This window comes from Anguilla anguilla, chromosome 16 (assembly GCF_013347855.1).
Source record: "Anguilla anguilla isolate fAngAng1 chromosome 16, fAngAng1.pri, whole genome shotgun sequence".
Classification (NCBI taxonomy): domain Eukaryota; kingdom Metazoa; phylum Chordata; class Actinopteri; order Anguilliformes; family Anguillidae; genus Anguilla; species Anguilla anguilla.
The window spans coordinates 33,398,494-33,417,574 of record NC_049216.1 but is presented as its reverse complement, the minus strand read 5'-3'; the positions used below and the strand labels follow the sequence as shown (position 1 = coordinate 33,417,574).

The following is a 19,081-nucleotide window of genomic DNA, read 5'->3' as shown; positions in this document are numbered from 1 at the left end:
CCCTTTTCCTCAAATATCCTGCTTTCTCAGGTTTGGGGGGGGGGGGGGGGCAGGGGTGGAATGGGGGCTCGAAAGTTAACCACCAGAAGCCTATTGTTTCTGTCTGTGCCTTGTTCTTTGCTTGGGATGAGACCTGGTTTTCAGGAAAGCTGTTGGTTTGAATGTGATCATGTCATGTTTCGATAGTGTCGACTGCATTCTGTTCTTGGACTGGCGGTGGTATTTGGTGGAAACTGGGGGCAGATGGTGGTGTTTTTGGTGGGTTTCGGTGTGTGATAATCGCTTGACTGAATCAAGAGTCACGCGCTTGATTTGATTCCAAGGCTGAGTTTAGCTGCCGATTGAAAAGAAGCCAGAAGAAAAACCTGAAAAGTCAGGTCAAAGCATTTAAACCTTCACCTGTGTCTCCTTGAATAATAATAATTATTATTATTCAAACCCATTTGCTCCTTGAAGTACTACATTCTTCTCAGAGCAAATGAGTTTGAATAATAATAATAATTATTCAGACTCATTTGCTCCTTGAAGTACTACATTTTTTCTCAGTTTCTTGCAGCAACTGTGGTGCTTCATGTTATATTACTGATTTATGTTTGGTGTAATTACTAAACTCCCAGAGGAAAATGCATCTACCCCTGACCAGCCATGGTCTGGCATTTTCAGCATTTCCCGCTCATTACACTAATAATAATAATCATAATAATAATAATTATAAAAATATGGTTATTTATAAATCTCTGTTCAAAGCACAGTAATTAAAATGTAGCCTAACTGGGTATTTCAAATAAATCGTTTGTTAAAAGTAGGCTAATGCCATACAAGTACGTGACTAGTAAATGCAGGCATTGACATAGTTTTAGAAGAATAGCACTTTTTTACAGTTTTATTTTCTGATATTCGTTGTCAGCTCTTGCAAGGAACAGGACGCTTTGTGTCCATGTTGAGTTGGACTTTGTTGTGTAAATGTGGATGATTGAATAAGATTTTAGGCTGGTATTAGCTCAGTGGAACGGGTGCATGACCTGCGTGGCTTGTCTCTGAAATAATTAACCTGGAACCACCAGGGCCCCTTCCCTGACGTGGAGGTGTGGGGCCCAGGTGCATGCTGGGACAGGTTTTGGCGCATGTGATGCTTTGTAAAATGGAGTTTCCCGCTGGTGGAGGAATGAGGCAGCCGCCTGCATCTCACCTGCATTCCTGCAGTGTACCTGTGAAATTGTTTTTTTTTTCAATTAATTTATACAGTTGTATTTTTAAAAACTGAATTGCTTCATCCTAAAAGTCAAGACGGTACACTATCCCGCTCTTCTGATGCAAAGGAAAAGGCACAAAAACTTTCCTAATCTGACCTAAATCTAAATTTAAAAAAGTGTTAAAAACAAAGAAAATTAACTGCCTTTCCACTTTCCAAAAAAAATACACTAGCGTGAAACTTAAACTACAGACAAACATGCAGCAGAACACTGTAGCTGTGAAACGCTAAGCCCATGAGCGAGCAAGCAAAGGCACCCCAGACCTGTCGGGTCTTCAGGGGGACACAGGTGTGCACCACCAGCAATCAGCTGATCCTTCAGCTTCACCTGCAGGCCCCACACGCACAGCCACGCACACTGGACACTCGACAAAACAAGGGAACGGAACAGTAATCTATTCCCAATAATCACCTGACACAAAAGGACAATGGCTGTGCCACACCTGGGATTTGAACCTGCAGCCTTACACACGCAGTTTCCCTAACTGCTACACCATGAGATGGCCAGAGCAGTGCACATCCAGACCGCCTCGATGCTCAGTGCACTTCTCCCAGAGAGCTCAGTTACCCCAGAAAACCCTTTCTGGCTGAGAATCAAAGGGAGGCAGTCTCTTTTTTTTCTGTTGCAGCTTCCAGCATTGTTGATCCCTTTTTAAAAAACGTGTTTTTGATTATCATGTTTTGGCAGCGTTGACTGTTTTCCCCTCTGCTTAGTGGTGTAATTAGTGCCAGCTCACACGTTTCATGTTAAGCTCCAACACAAACTCGGGAGTTCACCCCCGATCCCCCCCAGCCCCCCCCCCACCCTTTCCCCATTGTGTGCCTGTGTACAGAAGGCAGCACATGTTAAATAACTTGCTCAACCCCAAAACTACATGTTTAAAGAGAAAAAAGGGCAGTACGGGGTGTGTGTGGTAAAGTACACAGCAGAGACCGTCAACAATGAGAACCAGACGTGGGATCCCCCACAGTGCAAAGAGCCGAGAGAGTGGGGGGGGGCAGTCAGTGGGGGTCGGGGGGGGGGGGGTGGCGAATGGGGAGCGGGGGGGCAGTCATTGGGGGTGGGGGGGGGCATATGTGGTGTTGTACCTCCTCTGGAGTTTCACTAGACATGCCCTAGAGCTTCCTCTCAGTGCTGCCACTGTTATTGTAAAGCGCTTTTTCCAGCTGCTGGTAGGAAATTACAGTGGGGGTCGGTGGGGGAGGGGGTGCCTTACAGCCATAGTGAGATTGGGGTGGGGGGGGGGGGCAGCTGCTCAGTGAAAGGCCATGCTGGGGGGGTGTGGGGGTTGGGGGGGGCACTGCACTGACCCTGACCACTTCTGTACATCCACCACCTCAGAAAACGGGGGTGAGTGGGGTATTGGGGGGGGGGGGGGGGGGGGGGGGGGGGGGGTCTGGTTTTGGGGGGGGGGGGGGGGGTCTCTTTCCACAGTCGGACCTTTCTGTGACAGGTCAAGGACAGGCGGCACAGAGACCCTGGCCTGGTGCTGATTAAGGAAGTAAAAAAAAAAGAAGGAAAGCAGAGATGGCGGAGGGGAGAAAACGGCTCGTTTCCTTCTCTCCCTGCAGTGTTTACGCCGCTGTTTGCCCGCCCTGCTCTCTAAACGTTAGCGGGAAGAAACAACGCTGGGTGGCGGGTGACGTGAGAGTGACATGGCCGCCTTGAAGGGGGCCCTCTCTGATTGGTGGATCGGTGGTCATGTGGGTCTGATTAGAAGGAAGACAAGAAAAGAGGTTTTTTTTTTTTGTGGAGTCGTGTTTGGGCGCGACGTGACCGCAGACGTCCACAGTTTCGCTCTTTATGGGGGGTCTGAGCACACTGAGGTTCTCTCTGCCCCCCTGCCCCCCCCCCCCCGCCTGCCCCCAACCCTAATGGACTCCACTGTTTACCTCCTTCCAACAGAACAGTAAACTGGGCCCAGATGTGGAAACACTTTGCCCATAGTTGTGAAACGTGTCTGGGTGAAAGGACAAAGATTTGGCCTTAAAAATCCTTCCGGAAGGTTCACATGGTGCCGGTAACTAGATAACTGGTCTGTGATTGGGCGGATCTGCAGCAAATGAATGGGACAGCACTCTGCAGCCGGTGACCCCTGTGTCACAGTAAATCACCAGAGCAGTGCCCTCTGGGAGTTTTAACTTCCCCAGCTTGCTAATAGATTAAAATAGATTTGACCCCCCCCCCCCCCCCCCCCTCATAAATCTCACAGTATGCCAGTCACTGGCATAGTGTCCAGCCTTACAAAGCAATGGCCACATTTATATTCCATTCAGATCACAGTCAGCTGGGTCCGCTGGAGGGCCGCAGGGTCTGCTGGGATCCCTGACCCTAGTCCTGGAGGGCCACAGGGTCTGCTGGTTTCTCTTGTTACTCAGCACTTAATGGATCAGTTAAGGCAGTTGATTACACAAGTAAGTCTCCTGGTTTCTTGGGTCCTGCGGCTCTCCAGGACAGGAGTTAAACCTGCAGACGCTGCGGCCCTCCAGGACTGGAGTTAAACCTGCAGACACTCCGCTAGCTGTGGGGTCTTACTGGATTTGTGCCAGCAGTTTGCCTGTGGGTAGCAGAGCAGTGGGTATGCAGAAGCTGCTGGAGTTGAAAGAGGGGAAGTCTGGCCTGTTGTTTGGCCTGTTTGTAGGGCAGTCAGATGCTGGTAATTACTGGTCACATGATGTCTGGCTGTCACAAGGTCGTGTTTGGGCACACATTCTTGTCGGTGGACCTCCGGGAAGATCTGGCCCAAGTGTCTGCGGAAGGGAAATCCCACAATGCAACTCTGCTCTGCCACACAGTGGGGTAACCATGGCTATTGAGGACAGCGTGAGACTGATGATCCCGTGACACCACAAGGGGTGGAGCCTTGTAACTCCGCCCTTCCAGCTTGTACGAACCAGTCGAAAAAAAGGAATGTGATCCTCACTGCACAACACTGATTGGTCCAAACTGTGGGTAGCTGCTGCTGGTCACATTAGGTAGCCCCACTCTTTTTTTGGGGGGGGGGGAGTTGTGAGGGTCGGGTTTGTATGGGGGGGGGGGGTGTTGGCGTCTGTAAGTGGGAGGAGAGGTGAGGCAGTAGACAGTAGTGTAGTATGATGGGGGGGGGGGAGGGTGTCTGTAACTGGGTGGGGTGGAGAGAGGTGGAGAGGGGGCAGGTGTGTCTCCCCCCCCCCCCCCCCCCCCCCTCGCTCTTGGCGTTTGATTGGGACCTGTGGGCGGTATTGAGAGGGAAGCCAGACTCCCCGCCCCGGGCCATGTTGTTGTAACCCTCTTCTGAAAACTCTCTACTGACCTAATTACGTCTCGAGGGCCCCGCTCTCTCTCTCTCTCTCTCTCTGACTTTTCCTGTTCCCCCTGAACGCCGGTCCTCCAGCTCTCTCCCGCAGATCCCCAAATTTCGGATGCTCCTCTGGGGAAGGGAGGAACACACCTGGAGGTTAGGAGGAGGGGCGGAGGCCTGGGTTAAGGAAACGCGAGACGAGCGACCGCGCTTTCACACACACACGAGCTCACCCCTGCTGTCAGTCTCAGCGTGATTGGCTCGACTGTACCCTGGAGGTTTAGCACCTTAGAACTCTCCAGATACCACCCTGACACCCGCTGCCCCCCTCCCCCCCTCCCCTCGCCCCCCACCCCCACCACATGAGACCTCAACTGCTCCATCAGCACTTTCTCCTGGGAGACAGAGCATGAAATCATCGTTTTTTTGTTTTTGTTTTGTTTGTTTCTCAGACCTCAGCCAGTGTGGCTAGTCGATAAAGAAATTCTCTGGACCACTGTGATGTTTTCATTTTATTTTTTATAACCAGCCAACATTTTACATCAAGTTCCAAGCACTACAAGCAAACTGCCAAATTAAAGTCCAGCTGGATTTGAATACTGAGAGGGAACACCTGCCAGTTTGAGGCCAGTTTGCTTGTCTAAACATACAATTGATATTTTTGGGTTATGTTCGCCTTTAATGGATGGAGAGTAACATTCATGGCATGTTTGAGAATGGATTCCTGAGTGCTTGTGTCTGTGTGAAGGGTGATCTTAGACAGCTGTCCTGTTTCAAACATCCTCACCTGGTTCTTCACCTGTGTCCCGATTGAGAAGACTTCCCCAGGTCAAACCCTGTCCTGATCACTGTCCCTAAATTTAATTTAAGCTTATTTACCCAATCAGGGTCAGTTTGGGTTCAGCCAAGAACATCTGCTAAATGTTTTTTAGCTGTAAAGAACACAATTAATAAATTCACAAGTCCTGGCATTGAGGCCCGGCTGCTAGCTCCAGAAATACTTGCGCGTTAATCAAAGTGACCTCTCTGGATTTTCAGAGGCTTTGAAGGCAGAATTGGTGCATTTTTAAGCCAAGAGTTTGGGTTTAGTTGGGATTTTGGGCTCTGTGGAAATAAGATGGCTTACGCGTAAATCTTTCCACATCCCCCGATCATGTGATGACGTGGCACGATGGCGCACGCAGCAGCGTCCCTCAACCGCAGCCGCCTCCTCTGTTCCCTCCCTCCCTCTCTCTGTCTGTCTGATGGTCTCTTTCTCCATCCCTCTCTCTCTCCCCCTCTCTGTCTCTCTCTCTGTCTGTCTGATGGTCTTTTTCTCCATCCCTCTCTCTCTCCCCCTCTCTGTCTCTCTCTCTGTCTGTCTGATGGTCTTTTTCTCCATCCCTCTCTCTCTCCCCCTCTCTGTCTCTCTCTCTGTCTGTCTGATGGTCCCTTTCTCCATCCCTCTCTCTCTCCCCCTCCCTGTCTCTCTCTCTGTCTGTCTGATGGTCTCTTTCTCCATCCCTCTCTCTCTCCCCCTCTCTGTCTCTCTCTCTCTGTCTGTCTGATGGTCTCTTTCTCCATCCCTCTCTCTCTCCCCCTCTCTGTCTCTCTCTCTCTGTCTGATGGTCTCTTTATCCATCCCTCTCTCTCTCCCCCTCTCTCTCTCTCACTCACTCACTCTCTCTGAGGGGGGTATATGTGTTTGCTTTAAGGTACATGTAGTGTCTTGAACTGTCAAGTTTTCTTTCATTTTCATTTTGTTTGTCTTGTTTGTTTAGTTTTTATTTAGCGTTTAAGTGTAACTATGTATAGACCTTTCTGATGAGTGTAGCGATGGAGAGACGGTTGCAATAAAGGAGTGTCAAAGGTCTCTCTCTCTCTCTCTGTCTGCTTCTCTCTCACTCACTGCAACTCGGCTGCCTGGTGGAACCCAAGACCGCCATCCCGTCCGTCTTTGAAGCTTCTGAAACGGCGAACCCCAAAAACTTGTTGGCTTGGCGTTATTTTGAGGCGATGAGCCAGAGGGGGACGCTAGCCAGCGGATCTGTGTGTGGTGATGATGGAAGGCTGGTGGCTCTGGTGGCTCTGTGCAGCCATGGTTTTAGTGCACATCCCAATTACGGGCCGTGCGGTGTCTGAAACTGGGGGAGAGAAGTGTGGTGTCCCCCATCCTGCCGCTCAACAGCGGAACAGCCATAGGCAGTGAGCTGGGAGATGTAATGTCGGTGAAAAAAGGTTATTTATGGTTCCCTCTATCCCCCCCTCCATTTCTCCATCGTTACACTCTGGTGTTTTTAAAAAAAAAGTTAGAGCAGGAACATTGTCTGCCGTTGTCTCTCATCCGGACTCTCTGCGTCCGGGATGTCCGGAGTGATGTTGCCAGGCAGTTGGGTGAACACTGAAAGTGTGGAACGCTGGGCGGGGTGTGGGGTCATGGGGGTCACGGGGGCAGCACCAGAGGTGAGCAGGCTTGCCGCATCCTCCCCCGCCAACCCCCCCCCCCCGCCCGCCCAGCCATGGCATTGTGCCCCCGGGATTTCTGGGATACCTGCTTCCTCTTGGAGGATGTTCAACGGCCTCCCCAGCTGTGAGTGCGAGTCCCTGCCTTTCTGCTAGGGCAATCACAGCTCAGCGCTGGGGGAGGGGCCAGAAGGGTGGGTGGTGGGGGGGGGGGGTAGTGGAGTGAGGGTCAAGGGGGGGTGAGGGATGCGAAGAGAGAGGACAGACCCAAAGGTCACGGTTAAACTCCTGCCGTGAGGAGATGGGGTTTTTTTTTATTTCTCTTGTTTAATTCCGACAGCCTCCCAGCGGGCTGACATCTCCCTGATCTCCCCGAGCAGGTTCTGTGTGATCCAGAACACCCCATTGGTCGACCTTTAATTTAACCCCCCCCATCCCCCCGCACCCCCTCCCCCCTCCCCCCTCCCAGCAAACACCCTTCAGGCCCTCCATTTTTTTTCCCCCCCTTCGTTGCCACGGTAACCGAACAATAACGGTTGACCCTGGCGATGGTGGCTGGTGTCAGCGTTGCTCTTGGAAACACTTGCCTTTGGCCACTCTATGGTGGCGGCGAGCTCCATACAGAGGAAGGAGACAGAGGTCACGGTGAACGAGGCTGAGGGGACTGGTTTCGCTCTAGGGCCATTAACTGTGACCTGTGACCTATGACCTGTGACCTGTGTCCTGTGTCATGGGTGTGTGTCGGGTCCACTCTAGTGTTAAAGGCCACCAGCCATATTTATTGATCCGTAAACGTTAAGTGACATTAAGTATCCGTGCATTTGCTCAGTTGCGTTAACTCAAAACGTCATTGGAGGTGTTGATGGAGCCACACTTTCTTTTTTGTGTTTTTTGAAAAGCACTCTCAGGTTATTGAGAATCGCACAATAGTGGCGTTAAAGCTGTCATTTAAGACAGTTTTTCTTCCGTTTGAAGGAAGCAGCATTGCCCCCCTGCAGTGAGAACGCTTGGCGTTTTTCCGATAAAGCTGCCTGTATTCTCAGCAGATCGAATGCACCAGGAAAGCAAGGCAGAAACGGCTCCCCGACATCAAGCTGAAATCTCTAATTACAGCTGTGTGAGTCCCTGCCGTTCTCCTTCCCCAGCCGCCACTCAGGGAACCGGCACGGTCCTGATTGGCTGTGGCAGACGGACACAGGGAAGGGGGCGTGGCTCCTGTGTCTTGTGTCCTAGTGACCACACGGACGCTGCAGTCTCCGAACCTTAAGGTGTGCAGCAGGGTTGATGGCTCCAGTTCCTCAGGAGAAGTCCCTCTTCCCCCTTAATTGGCAACTCTCTGGAATCTAATGGGATACGATTCCAAAACTTTCTAAGGGGAGCGGAAGACAGTTTGTGTCTCTTCACTTCCCTGTAGGCACACTTCCTTCCTCGTTGTGGACTACAGGCACTTTGTGATAACTCCAAAAAAATTTTTTTTTAAAAATCGAAAAAGTGTTCGAAGTTCGACTCCCTGGGGAAGAAAGCGTTTTCACTAAAAAATTAACGGAACTCGTTATCGGCGATGCAGTATGAGTGCCCTCATTTTCACTGCCTCTCATTCCACTAATGCTATTTTCCACCGGGAATTAAACCTTGGGTTAAAACAATGGAAGTTAAAGCACTTAGCTGCGTTAGCCTGCAGTAGCAGTACATCTGCAATGGCAGTAGAGCAAGCTACTGGTAATTAGCTGTGAATGCTGTTTTCAATTAATTATTCATGATTTGGAGGCTAATTAAGGTTGATGGCGGAAAGCAAAAATAACAAGATGATTACAGCAAACGTGAGCACGTAACAATAAAGGTTCATTACCACAGTGGGGAGAGAAAAACAGACCATAATATCTAGTGGCAGTTATAAATATTTCATTGACTTCCGCCTCAGTTCCAGTGCATTTCAATTAAAGGCGGTCGGCTGCAGCTCTGTCCCTGTTAATTTCGCCGTCTAGTTGTGACGTGAAATATTCTCAGGGGTAAAAACGTTTGGGCTACGTTTTTCCGGAAATAAAAAAAGCTATACGCGCTATAAATAATTAATATCAAAAGCTTGTCCTTTTAAATTATTTAAAACCGAGGTCCTGTGGGACGGCTTCACGGGTCCTTGGTGGATGTGGAATGTGCTTGGTTTATTAGGGGTAATTAAAAAGTCACCGGTGTCCCTGTTTCTGATTTCGTCCACAGCTAATGAAAAGGGGCGAGGACTGGGCGCAGCGAAGAGTCTACGAGCTTCACCCCTGACCCGACGGAGAGACATTTTCAGGTACATATGGTACGGCGTTTTTTTCGTTAATTTCAATTCCGTCGCGTGTTTTTGGCGTCTCCGGCGGCAACCTGCTCAGATCCATCGACTTACGGAGTCAGGAATCGGCTTTTTGATTTTTCATCCTTCGCTCCCGGGAATCGCGCTGTCGGTCTCCTCCGCCAGCTTTCCGAAATAGGAACGCCAGAATTCCCAAGTCACATTCCCATTGATCCCCCCCGCCCGTTTTACCTCTCCGGAACGATCGCGGTAATCTCGCAATTTAAAGCCTCATTTGGTGATTTACGGGCGTCGCGGTGGTATGAGCTGTTCCACGCCACCGATCGATCCAGTGCAGCTTGGGCGCCTGCGAACTCAATCGGAGAAAATAATGGCGGGGGAAATCCGATCTAAGCTGCCTAAGCAGGGGGTCTTGCTCCGGGCCGTGGGCCTGGGGGGCTAGCCACGCCGCGGTCGCTCTGTTAGCGGTGGGTCAGCCACGCCGCGGTCGCTCTGTTAGCGGTGGGTTAGCCACGCCGCGGTCGCTCTGTTAGCGGTGAGTTAGCCACGCCGCGGTCGCTCTGTTAGCGGTGGGTTAGCCACGCCGCGGTCGCTCTGTTAGCGGTGAGTTAGCCACGCCGCGGTCGCTCTGTTAGCGTTTGGTCAGCCACGCCGCGGTCGCTCTGTTAGCGGTGGGTCAGCCACGCCGCGGTCGCTCTGTTAGCGGTGGGTCAGCCACGCCGCGGTCACTCTGATAGCGGTGGGTCAGCCACGCCGCGGTCGCTCTGATAGCGGTGGGTCAGCCACGCCGCGGTTGCTCTGTTAGCGTTGGGTTAGCCACGCCGCGGTCACTCTGTTAGCGTTGGGTTAGCCACGCCGCGGTCGCTCTGTTAGCGGTGAGTTAGCCACGCCGCGGTCGCTCTGTTAGCGGTGGGTTAGCCACGCCGCGGTCGCTCTGTTAGCGGTGGGTTAGCCACGCCGCGGTCGCTCTGTTAGCGGTGGGTTAGCCACGCCGCGGTCGCTCTGTTAGCGGTGAGTTAGCCACGCCGCGGTCACTCTGTTAGCGGTGAGTTAGCCACGGCGCAGTCGCTCTGTTAGCGGTGAGTTAGCCACGCCGTGGTCACTCTGTTAGCAGTGAGTTAGCCACACCGCGGTCGCTCTGTTAGCGGTGAGTTAGCCACGCCACGGTCGCTCTGTTAGCGGTGAGTTAGCCACGCCGCGGTCGCTCTGTTAGCGGTGAGTTAGCCACGCCGCGGTCGCTCTGTTAGCGAGCAACTCTATTTGCATCAAATCTTGAGAACATATTGGCCACAGGACCTCAAAAGGTTGCAGAGACTTGACTTCACATTGCCAGGAAAGAATACCACCTTGCCACAAAGCGCATTCCTTCACAGCCGATGGAACAGAAGAATGTGCTTTTCCAAAAAACGCTCGACTGGTTACAGCTTCCTTCAAAGCAAAGGAGAGGAGAGGGGGAGGGAGGAAGGGTTAGGGTCTGCTTACTTTGGGGAGGGGTGCACGTTTCGAATTTCCCTGGGAGCTGAGGATCAGAACCGGCTCTCGGGTTCTGATGGCCCTAAACAAGAATGTTGTGGTGGCCCGAAAGTGCTCCAACATAAATCTCAACCACCACTTACACTTGAATTGGGTGGCAGTTGTAGTATAATGGGTCTTGTAACCTGAAGGTCACAGGCTCAATTACCAGATAAGACACTGCCGTTGTACCCTTGAGCGAGGTACTTAACCTGCATTGCTTCAGTATACATACAGCTGTTTAAATGGATGCTAGATAAATGTAAGTCGCTCTGGATATGAGCGTCTGCTAAATGCCTGTAATGTAATGTAATGGATTGTGTGGCCCAGGGATGGTTGAAACCCTAATTGACTGTGTTGAATTTGCTCCAGCGGCTGGCTTTTCCTTAGAAAAAAATGTTTAGTGCGGATATTTTAATGATGTAGTTACCTGTACACCTATGGCAATTATAGACATTCAGGGTTTATATGGTCAATAGAAGCAAATGGCGCCCTTTCCCTGGTGGAGGCAATGGACTGAAACATTGAAGTGTTCAGCCTTGTCTTTACTGACTGCAGATCTTTTATAAATGATCTTTACTGCAGTGGGTGGCAGTGCAGGTTTTGTGAAGCTGTGGTTCTAGCTAAGAGGTTCCAGGTTCAAATCCAAGGTGAGGCACTGACGGCATATCAACATCTAAGCTGTGTAAGTCACTCTGTTTAAAGGCATCTGCTTGGTATATAAATAATAATAATAATAATAATAAAGCAAATGATGAATGATTCATTTTTGAGTGTGATTTTCCCTGTGAGGGAATTAATGAAAACTGAACAAGTGAATGCGCAGGTGGGTTTTGGGGTACAGTTGTGAACCCCCATTTCCACCATAAGGAAAGGGCCCCAGGCTGCCTGTGTAGGTATTGCTCCTGAGTGTGTGTTATTCCTGTCTGAAAGCGCACGCTGTCTGCAGATTTATGCCCATATGGTTTGTTGTCACTACCCCCATCGTCAGGCATCCAGTTCGGTATTTGCGGACATTCTTGCTCAAGATTGTACGCCATAATTCAGTCAGATTTTGCTTTGTGGGAGCCTGTTTCCTAATATACTTTATTTCAGTTTTAAGTGCAAGCACATGTCACAAAGTTCTGGATGTGTAATTATGTGATATATATTCTGTCAGCCAAACTTCGAGTGTCAGACCAGAATTCACACTTTTATGGGTTTTTTTTTTGTTTTTTGTTTCTCTCTTGAGCCTCTCAGGAAAAATCTTGAATATTTTACAGACGTTGAGAAGTGCGGAGAGATTCTGCAATATTGTTGAGAAAACATGTTTTTCTTGGAGAGAACTTTGTCCTCACAACACACATTAGCCTTTTTTATATTCGCTGTTGAAATGATTCCTCTCGAGGCACAACAGGACCTGAACGTATCCACAGCAACCTGCCTAATTCTGTGTATTTCTTCACGGTCATTGTGGTTTTATTTGTTGTATCTTCGTTGTGTTTCAGTGCTTCTTTTCTCAAAATATTGAACTGTTAAGAGGCTGGAAAGCCCACCTCTACATCTACTCTCTTTGCTCCTTTGTCCCATGATAACTGATGGTTTGTTAAGCTGCCTGTTTTAGTGGAACACCCCAGAACAGTGCCAGTCTATTAATAGCGGTTCTTTACCCAGAATGCAGTCATATGCAGCCGTGATTCCAGTCTACCTGTGACCCGCGTACCGTATCTCTCCTGCTTAACGGCTCTGTCTCGGGCTGTGAAACAGGCCTTCCTCTCACCGGTAATGCCAGGGCGTGGGAGTGCTGCTTCCTGGGGGGGGGGGGGGATTTTGGGCTGTTTTGGAGGTAGAAAAGTGCGTTCAGCGCACCCAATGGAAGCCCCTATACCCACCCCCCACCCCCGCCAGGTGCTGTCTTTGGTTCCCTCGTTCGCTTCCTCCCTCTCTCTGTGGAATGTGACAGGGTCTCCATCTGTGGGAAAGGTGTGCGTGTGTGTGTGCGCGCGCCTGTGTGTGTGTGTGTGTGTGTGTGAGAGAGAGAGCTGGGGAGAGTGGTAGAGGACACTGCAGAGTTCTTCACTTTATTAATACCTACAATACTGCTGCCTCTGGCCCAGATATGAGCACAGAATGCAGACACACACACACACACACACACACAGACACACACACACACACACTAGCGTTCTCGCTCTGTTTCACTTCTCTCTTCTTCCTTCTCTTTCCTTATTTATCTTTCCTTGTCTCCTTGTTTTCATTTTCTTTCTCTCTGCTTTTCTCTTTTCATTTCTTTCCCCCCCCCCCCCCCCCTCATTCTCTGGGTCAGGCTGTGTGGGTTTGGATGCTCTCTCTCTGTCCTTCTCCCTCCCCATGTTTCTCTCTCTCTCTTTCTCTCTCCTCATCTCTCTCTCTCTCTCTCTCTCCCTCCCTCCCCCTCAGTTTGGGTGCAGGCTGTTAGAGGTGCAGTGTGTCTGTGTGTGTGGAGGGGCAGATGGTGCAGTCACACAGGGCCACCCCCCCCCCCCCCCCGCATCCCCACTCCGCCCCCCTCCCAGCTGGAGTGTTGTTTGGACGGTTGTCCTGTGAAGCAGGCCTTTAGCCCTCCCTGTTAAAGTGGCTCACAATGAGGGCGCTAACAGGCTGCTAGCACAGACAGTGCCCTGCCAGCGCATCGCGTTGCGTAACTGTGTGTTCTCTTAAAACCTCCATGAGCCTGTCGGTCCTCTCAAAGCTACATAAACATGACAAAACCAAAACTATTTTTTTACCCCTTTTTTTTTTTCCTCTCACTGTTACCGGATTGCTTTTGTTTTCTTGGAAATTGTTTTTTTTTCTCTCCTGGTCTCAGTGTTCTTTCAGCAACTCGCATTGGTAAATCAGTCGGAAACATCCCTGGATGCGCGGACGCTTTAGTATGAATATATTATGGTGCGTTTAAAAAAAAAAAAAAAAAAAAAAAGACATTTGGATAGACTGCTTGTGGTTACCTTACACCTCCAAAGCTCTTACGTGACCCCTCCTAGAGATGGGATCTTAAATGGCGCTGCGCAGGGATCTTATCCAGGCTGCAGTAGCCTAATTTTCCCCGAAGGCTTTTGAAGAGAAAAATTCCGATGCTAATGGATGAGTCAGAGGCGAAAGTGTACTGCCTGTCCGAACCCCGATCGCTGGCAGTGTAAACACGGCTCTGGCAGATGGCATTGTGGGAGTATGTGAGCAATCAGTGATTAGGCATGATTAACAGGCCACGTATCTCCCTCTGCCTGATAAACAGGCCAACCCTCCCTCTGCCTGATAAACAGGCCAGCCATCCCTCTGCCTGTACCGTCTGCCCTCTCTCTCACTCTCTCGCTGTCTGCTATCCTGTTCCCTCACTCCACCTCTCCCCATCCCTATCCCTCTCTCTTTTTCTTTTTCGCTCTCTCTCGCTCGCTCACTCTCACTCTCTCTTCCTTTGTCTCTCTCTCTCTCTCCCTCTCTCTCGTTCTGAAACGAGGCCCCGAAAAAACACCGACCTGCAGACAAAGGCCACTTTCGGTCCTGTTGCCAAGGAGACCGAAGTCTCCTGCCGACGGTGTGTTTCTCAGCCGAGGCCCCTCTCAACTTTTCGGTGATCAGCGGGAGAAACCACCCCCTGCCCCCCCCCCCCCAACCCCCCACCCCCCGCCCCGCGCCCCCCCCGCGGGTAATATCAGAGCGCCGCGCTCTCACAGTTTAAAAAATGCTGCGTCCGAGTCTATCCACGTGCAGTATGGGGGGTTTTGGTTTTTTTTTTTCGTCCAACAGCAGTTAAAGATCCCAGGTTTTTTTTTTTTTTTTTACCTGCTCCAGGCCCAGCGTGGCCCCGTGTTGTAAAAGGAAATGGACCTGGGAAATGATTTATGGGAGAAATAAAAAGAAAAATAGACTCCAGCCTTTCGCTGGTCTGCTCCCCCTGAATGCGAGGATTGTGGGGGGGGGGCTCTGTGCTGTGCAGCAAGGGCTTCTGGGAGGGAGAGAGAGAGAGAGAGAAACAAATCGCTGACAGGTGAGCGCAGCACAGCACAGCATCTGAGAAGCGGCGTGATCGCTTTACCGTCTGAGCGCGCGGATGCTGTTAGCAGTTAGCAGTTAGCGGTTGGCTGGCTGACGGAGAGGCCAGTTAATATGCGCCCCCCTCCACCCCCCCACCACCACCCCCCCCACGCTGGGTCCGTGGCTCTCTCCTCTCCCGCAGGGCGTCGGCGCTCACAGTGGGCCTCTTTGTGAGCCGCCGCTGTACACCACCGCTGTACGCCACCGCTGTACGCCACCGCTGTACGCCGCGGTCCGTTCAGGGAGAACAAATTTTTTAAAAAGCCGCTTGCCCTTAATTCGCGGTTCTTTTCTCCTCTCTTCTGCCCGCTCGCGCAGTCGTCGCTGACGTCGGCCGCGTATATTTAGAGCGCCGATATCAGAGGAGAAGGCCCGGAGCCTGGGGTAAAACTGTGCCAGCCCGTCCAGTCCACGGCCCTCTCTGAGCAGACATAACTGCCCCCCTCCTTCCCCCCCGCCCCCCCCCCCTCGCTTACTGGGATTCTCTGCTCTCCTTTTCTCTTCGATTTCGTCCTTCGTTTGAGTCCCGACGTTCTCGGATGGGACGGGGAGATAAAAACCAAACAAATTAACGGAAAGGGAGCACTTCAGGATTGATTTATCCAGAAGGGACTCAGACTGGCCAATAAAAGACAGCGTTTTTTTTCCGGCTTAATTGAATTTGGGGGGCTGTCTGTCGTCCCCTAAAAATGAGGATCCCCCCTGGGTGTGAGGGAGCGTGTCGGGCCTGGTCCTTGGAGGGCGGTGCAGAAATTAAGTAATTACACGGGCCGTATCAAATCAAATGAAGACAGCTCAAATGCACTCGTATTGCACACTTTATGGGACACTTGTCGTGATGTGCTTGGCTGCCTAAAACGGTCACAAAAGCAAACACAGGGCAGTGGGGGCAAAAGGGGCAGGAGGGGCAAGAAGAAACTCTCTTCCAGGGGGGCAAAAAAGAAGAAACCTTGGGAGGAAAATGTTTCAGCGGGGGAGGGGGGAGAGGGGGTTACTCCTCAGGCCAGCTCTGGGTGTGAGCACTCAGTGACTGACAGTCAGTCAGTTTTTGATTGGATGTAAGACAGGCGGCTAGAGTGGGCGGTCCTGGGGTGGGGTCAGCTGGGTTGGGGTAGGCACGGTTGCCAGATTTAGAGTTTGTAAAAACTGGACGCAGACCGAACGTCATGTTGTCCGGTTGGGACCACAAACCCGACCTGGTTTCAACTCATTTGCAAAAAAAAAAACACATTCCGGTCAAAAAACTGGGCATCTGGCAACCCTTGGTGGTGCTCTGAGATGAAAAATGGCAGGGGAGGGGGTGGGGGTGCAGGGGTGGGAGGACAGCAGGGTCAGGATTCGTCACAGGGCTTAGGCCAGGTGACCTTAAAACACCGAAACCCTGGCATTAGCATTCCAGCGGCTGGCTTCACGCGCAGCTCGTGACACGCTGACTGAAGGGAGCTCTTGCGGTTTAAGTCTCTGCCGTTACCTCCTGTTTGCACACCTGTCCCATTTCTGTGTGCCGGGGTCACGCTGACTGTCTTCGTCTGTCCTGACTTTGAGTTTCCTGTCTGTCGGCTTCTCCATCGGAGGAGAGATCTCCATCTCCGTGGGGAATTCCTGGTTTAAAATGAAGGATAAATAAAAGAAAACGCATCGTCTGCTCTTCAGAGAGAGTGAGACGAGAGCAGCAGTTTTTTACTGCTGTTGTTAATCTCTGTTCTTTCAGGGGAAAAGCAGTTCAGTCTCCTCCCTGGGCTGCCCCCAGTAATTGAATCCCTGGGTTCGTACCCTTTGGCCCTCATAAATGACTGTTCTGTGTGTCTTTGTGAGGTGGTGGTGGGGGGGGGGGGCGGTTGGGGGGTGGGGGGATGGAACGCCTGTCTCCGGGGGAAACGGCTAGTGTTCTCACAACTCTACCGGAACTCCTACAACACCAGCGCTTGCAAAAAACTGGGTCACAAGCCCACATCGGTTTCCTTTTATTTGTATTTTTTAAAATAATTTCCTTGTAATTTTTTGCAAGGAGGTTTTTTTTTTTTTTTGAAGGTGCGCTCCATGGTAACACATACCTAGACAGCATAAGCTTCAGCTGAGGTACACAATTTAGCGCTTAGCAGGGTGAAAAGTGTCTTATTCAGCGATATCTGGCTCGCGTTAGCACACACACACACACACACGCACCGGTGTTGAATTTCCTTTGGATTTTCTGTGAGGTGCAGCGCTTGTCCTCTTTTTTTCCCCCCATTAAGGGGAATGGTGTGTGGTAATGGGCTGGTTCCTTCCGCTTTGCGATGTATTTTGGCTGGCTGAAGCGATAGTTTCTCATTTTTAAAGCTTTGCCCCCCTCCCCCCTCCCCCTACCCCCGCTGGCTCTCATTTTTTTTAAAGCCGCAACTTAAACCATTATGGCAGCTGTTAGGATATGAGCGCGCGGGGTTTTGAAGCAGAGAAGGCTGTCGTGTTTCGCACTCGGATAAATGCTCTTTTTCAGGCTTCTGATTGGTTAAGTCGCCGAAAGCGGTTTTCCACAAAGGCAGTCTAGAATTTATAGGCCGGTCTGAACGGGTTTGGTCCAGATGTCAGGTTATAATGCTGCTGCGCAAGTCGACTCGCAAGTGTTTGTGTTTGTGTTTTTGTTTGTGTTTGTGTTTGTGTTTGTGTTTTTGTTTGTGTTTGTGTTTGTAGTCCAACACGGGCGGCTAATCTGGGGAATGGCCTCGGGCCAGATGACATCACTGCGTCCTGATATGTCCCGTGAGTGATGTCACAGGTCCTAGCCATGTGACCTCACCTTTACCGTCTCTATTTCCCCCCCCAGTTTCTGCGGCAGGTATCACACGCCCACTTAGTACTCACCCCAACATTCACACACCCACTTAGTACTCACCCCAACATTCACACACCCACTTAGTACTCAGCCCCAACATTCACTCTCCTGCTAAGTACTCAGTCTCACTTTTCCTTCTGCAAAAGGCACTCCATTTCAGTAGTGGAGAGCGTGCCTTGTTCCATCTAATTAGAGGTTTGTTAATGTGCAATATGGGCCTTGGGGAATCTCTCTATTCCTCCCTCCCCCCCTCCCTCCTCTCCCCTCTCCCCCACTCTCTCTTCCAGGGCTGTTTTCTTTTTTTTCCCCTTCATCTTTTCTTTCTGCTCGAATAACCAGAAATAATCAATAATTTCTGATGGCTTTTTTTCTCCCTTTTTAAAATTTTTTTATTTTTTCTTTAAAGCAAATTGAGATTTGAGGACAGCAGCCATTTGGAGACAATGTGTGAGATTTGATGGGATCTTTACACAGAAGAGGGGGGGGGTCACGGGGTCTGTGAGTGAATGAAGGAACAGGTGTGCGGGGCACACTTGGGGGGGGGGGGGGGGAGTGATTAACGCGCATTAAAAACACCCCCCAGAGGGATAATCACTGGTGCTGCGTTCTGGTGAGTTGCTGCTTAAGTATACCTGAGGCATTTAGCATTTAGCAGAGATTTGCACAGCCTCTAGCTTCTACATGCAGTCGGTTTCAATAGCTGGACTCAATTCAAGTTAAGTACCTCGCTCAAGGGTACAACGGCAGTGGTCCCACCTGGGAATTGAACCCAGAACTTCTGGTGTTACACAGGCCTGGTTCTCTGAACCATTGCTTAAATAGTTATAATTCACAGTGTGCATCGACTGACATCGAACCCACAACCTTATGATTACTGTCACAAAGGTTCTACTCCACGGGTTCACCATGGAGTAGGATAAAGGGGGTGTGATCCTTTAGGGGTTCAGAGTCTACAGGAGGACAGGCCAGCGTTAAAGACAGAGGTCTGTTTAATTTTGTCCATCACGTCTCTCGGGCGAGGAGACAAGGAGGTAACGGGGAGGACAGCTGGTCTTCCTCGTAGTGTTGACAGACTGCTGAGGGACTGTAGTCATTTAAATGAATCAAGACGCAAGTGTTGACAAGGAGAATCATGGGACTCGTATTTTTTTATTTTATTTTGTTGTCTAGGAATCTGTTCCCGCTAATTTAACCAAACAGATGAGACGGATTCGCAGAGGGGAGGATTTTCGTTTTGAGCGAAACCGAGCGAGCGAGGCGGCGAAACGAGCGCCGACTGTCACGGTTTTTCGCGAGGCGGAACGCGGGAACGTCGAAGTAAACAGCGTTAGCGATCCACCCCCCCGGCGTGAGAGGAGCTAGTTAATAATAAGACGGGGGGGGGGGGGGGGGTGCGAGACGTGCTGTGAAGCGAGTGTTAATGGGGCGCGAGA

The 19,081-nt window shown here is 50.7% G+C and overlaps 1 protein-coding gene across 3 annotated transcripts in view; it reads left to right on the top strand.

The window, feature by feature from the left end:
• Positions 1–19,081, top strand: part of LOC118214769 (tetraspanin-18-like) — a 49,208-nt gene that overhangs the window by 13,993 nt on the left and 16,134 nt on the right. The window contains exon 2 of one of the 3 annotated variants that reach the window (XM_035394970.1): positions 9,193–9,280. The exons of 1 other annotated variant lie outside the window; for it this stretch is intronic. In XM_035394970.1, coding sequence (XP_035250861.1) covers positions 9,278–9,280 — 3 coding nt within the window. In that variant the 5' untranslated portion in view covers positions 9,193–9,277. The remainder of the gene's footprint in view (positions 1–9,192; positions 9,281–19,081) is intronic. One more of the 3 variants, XM_035394971.1, reaches the window with a different exon arrangement.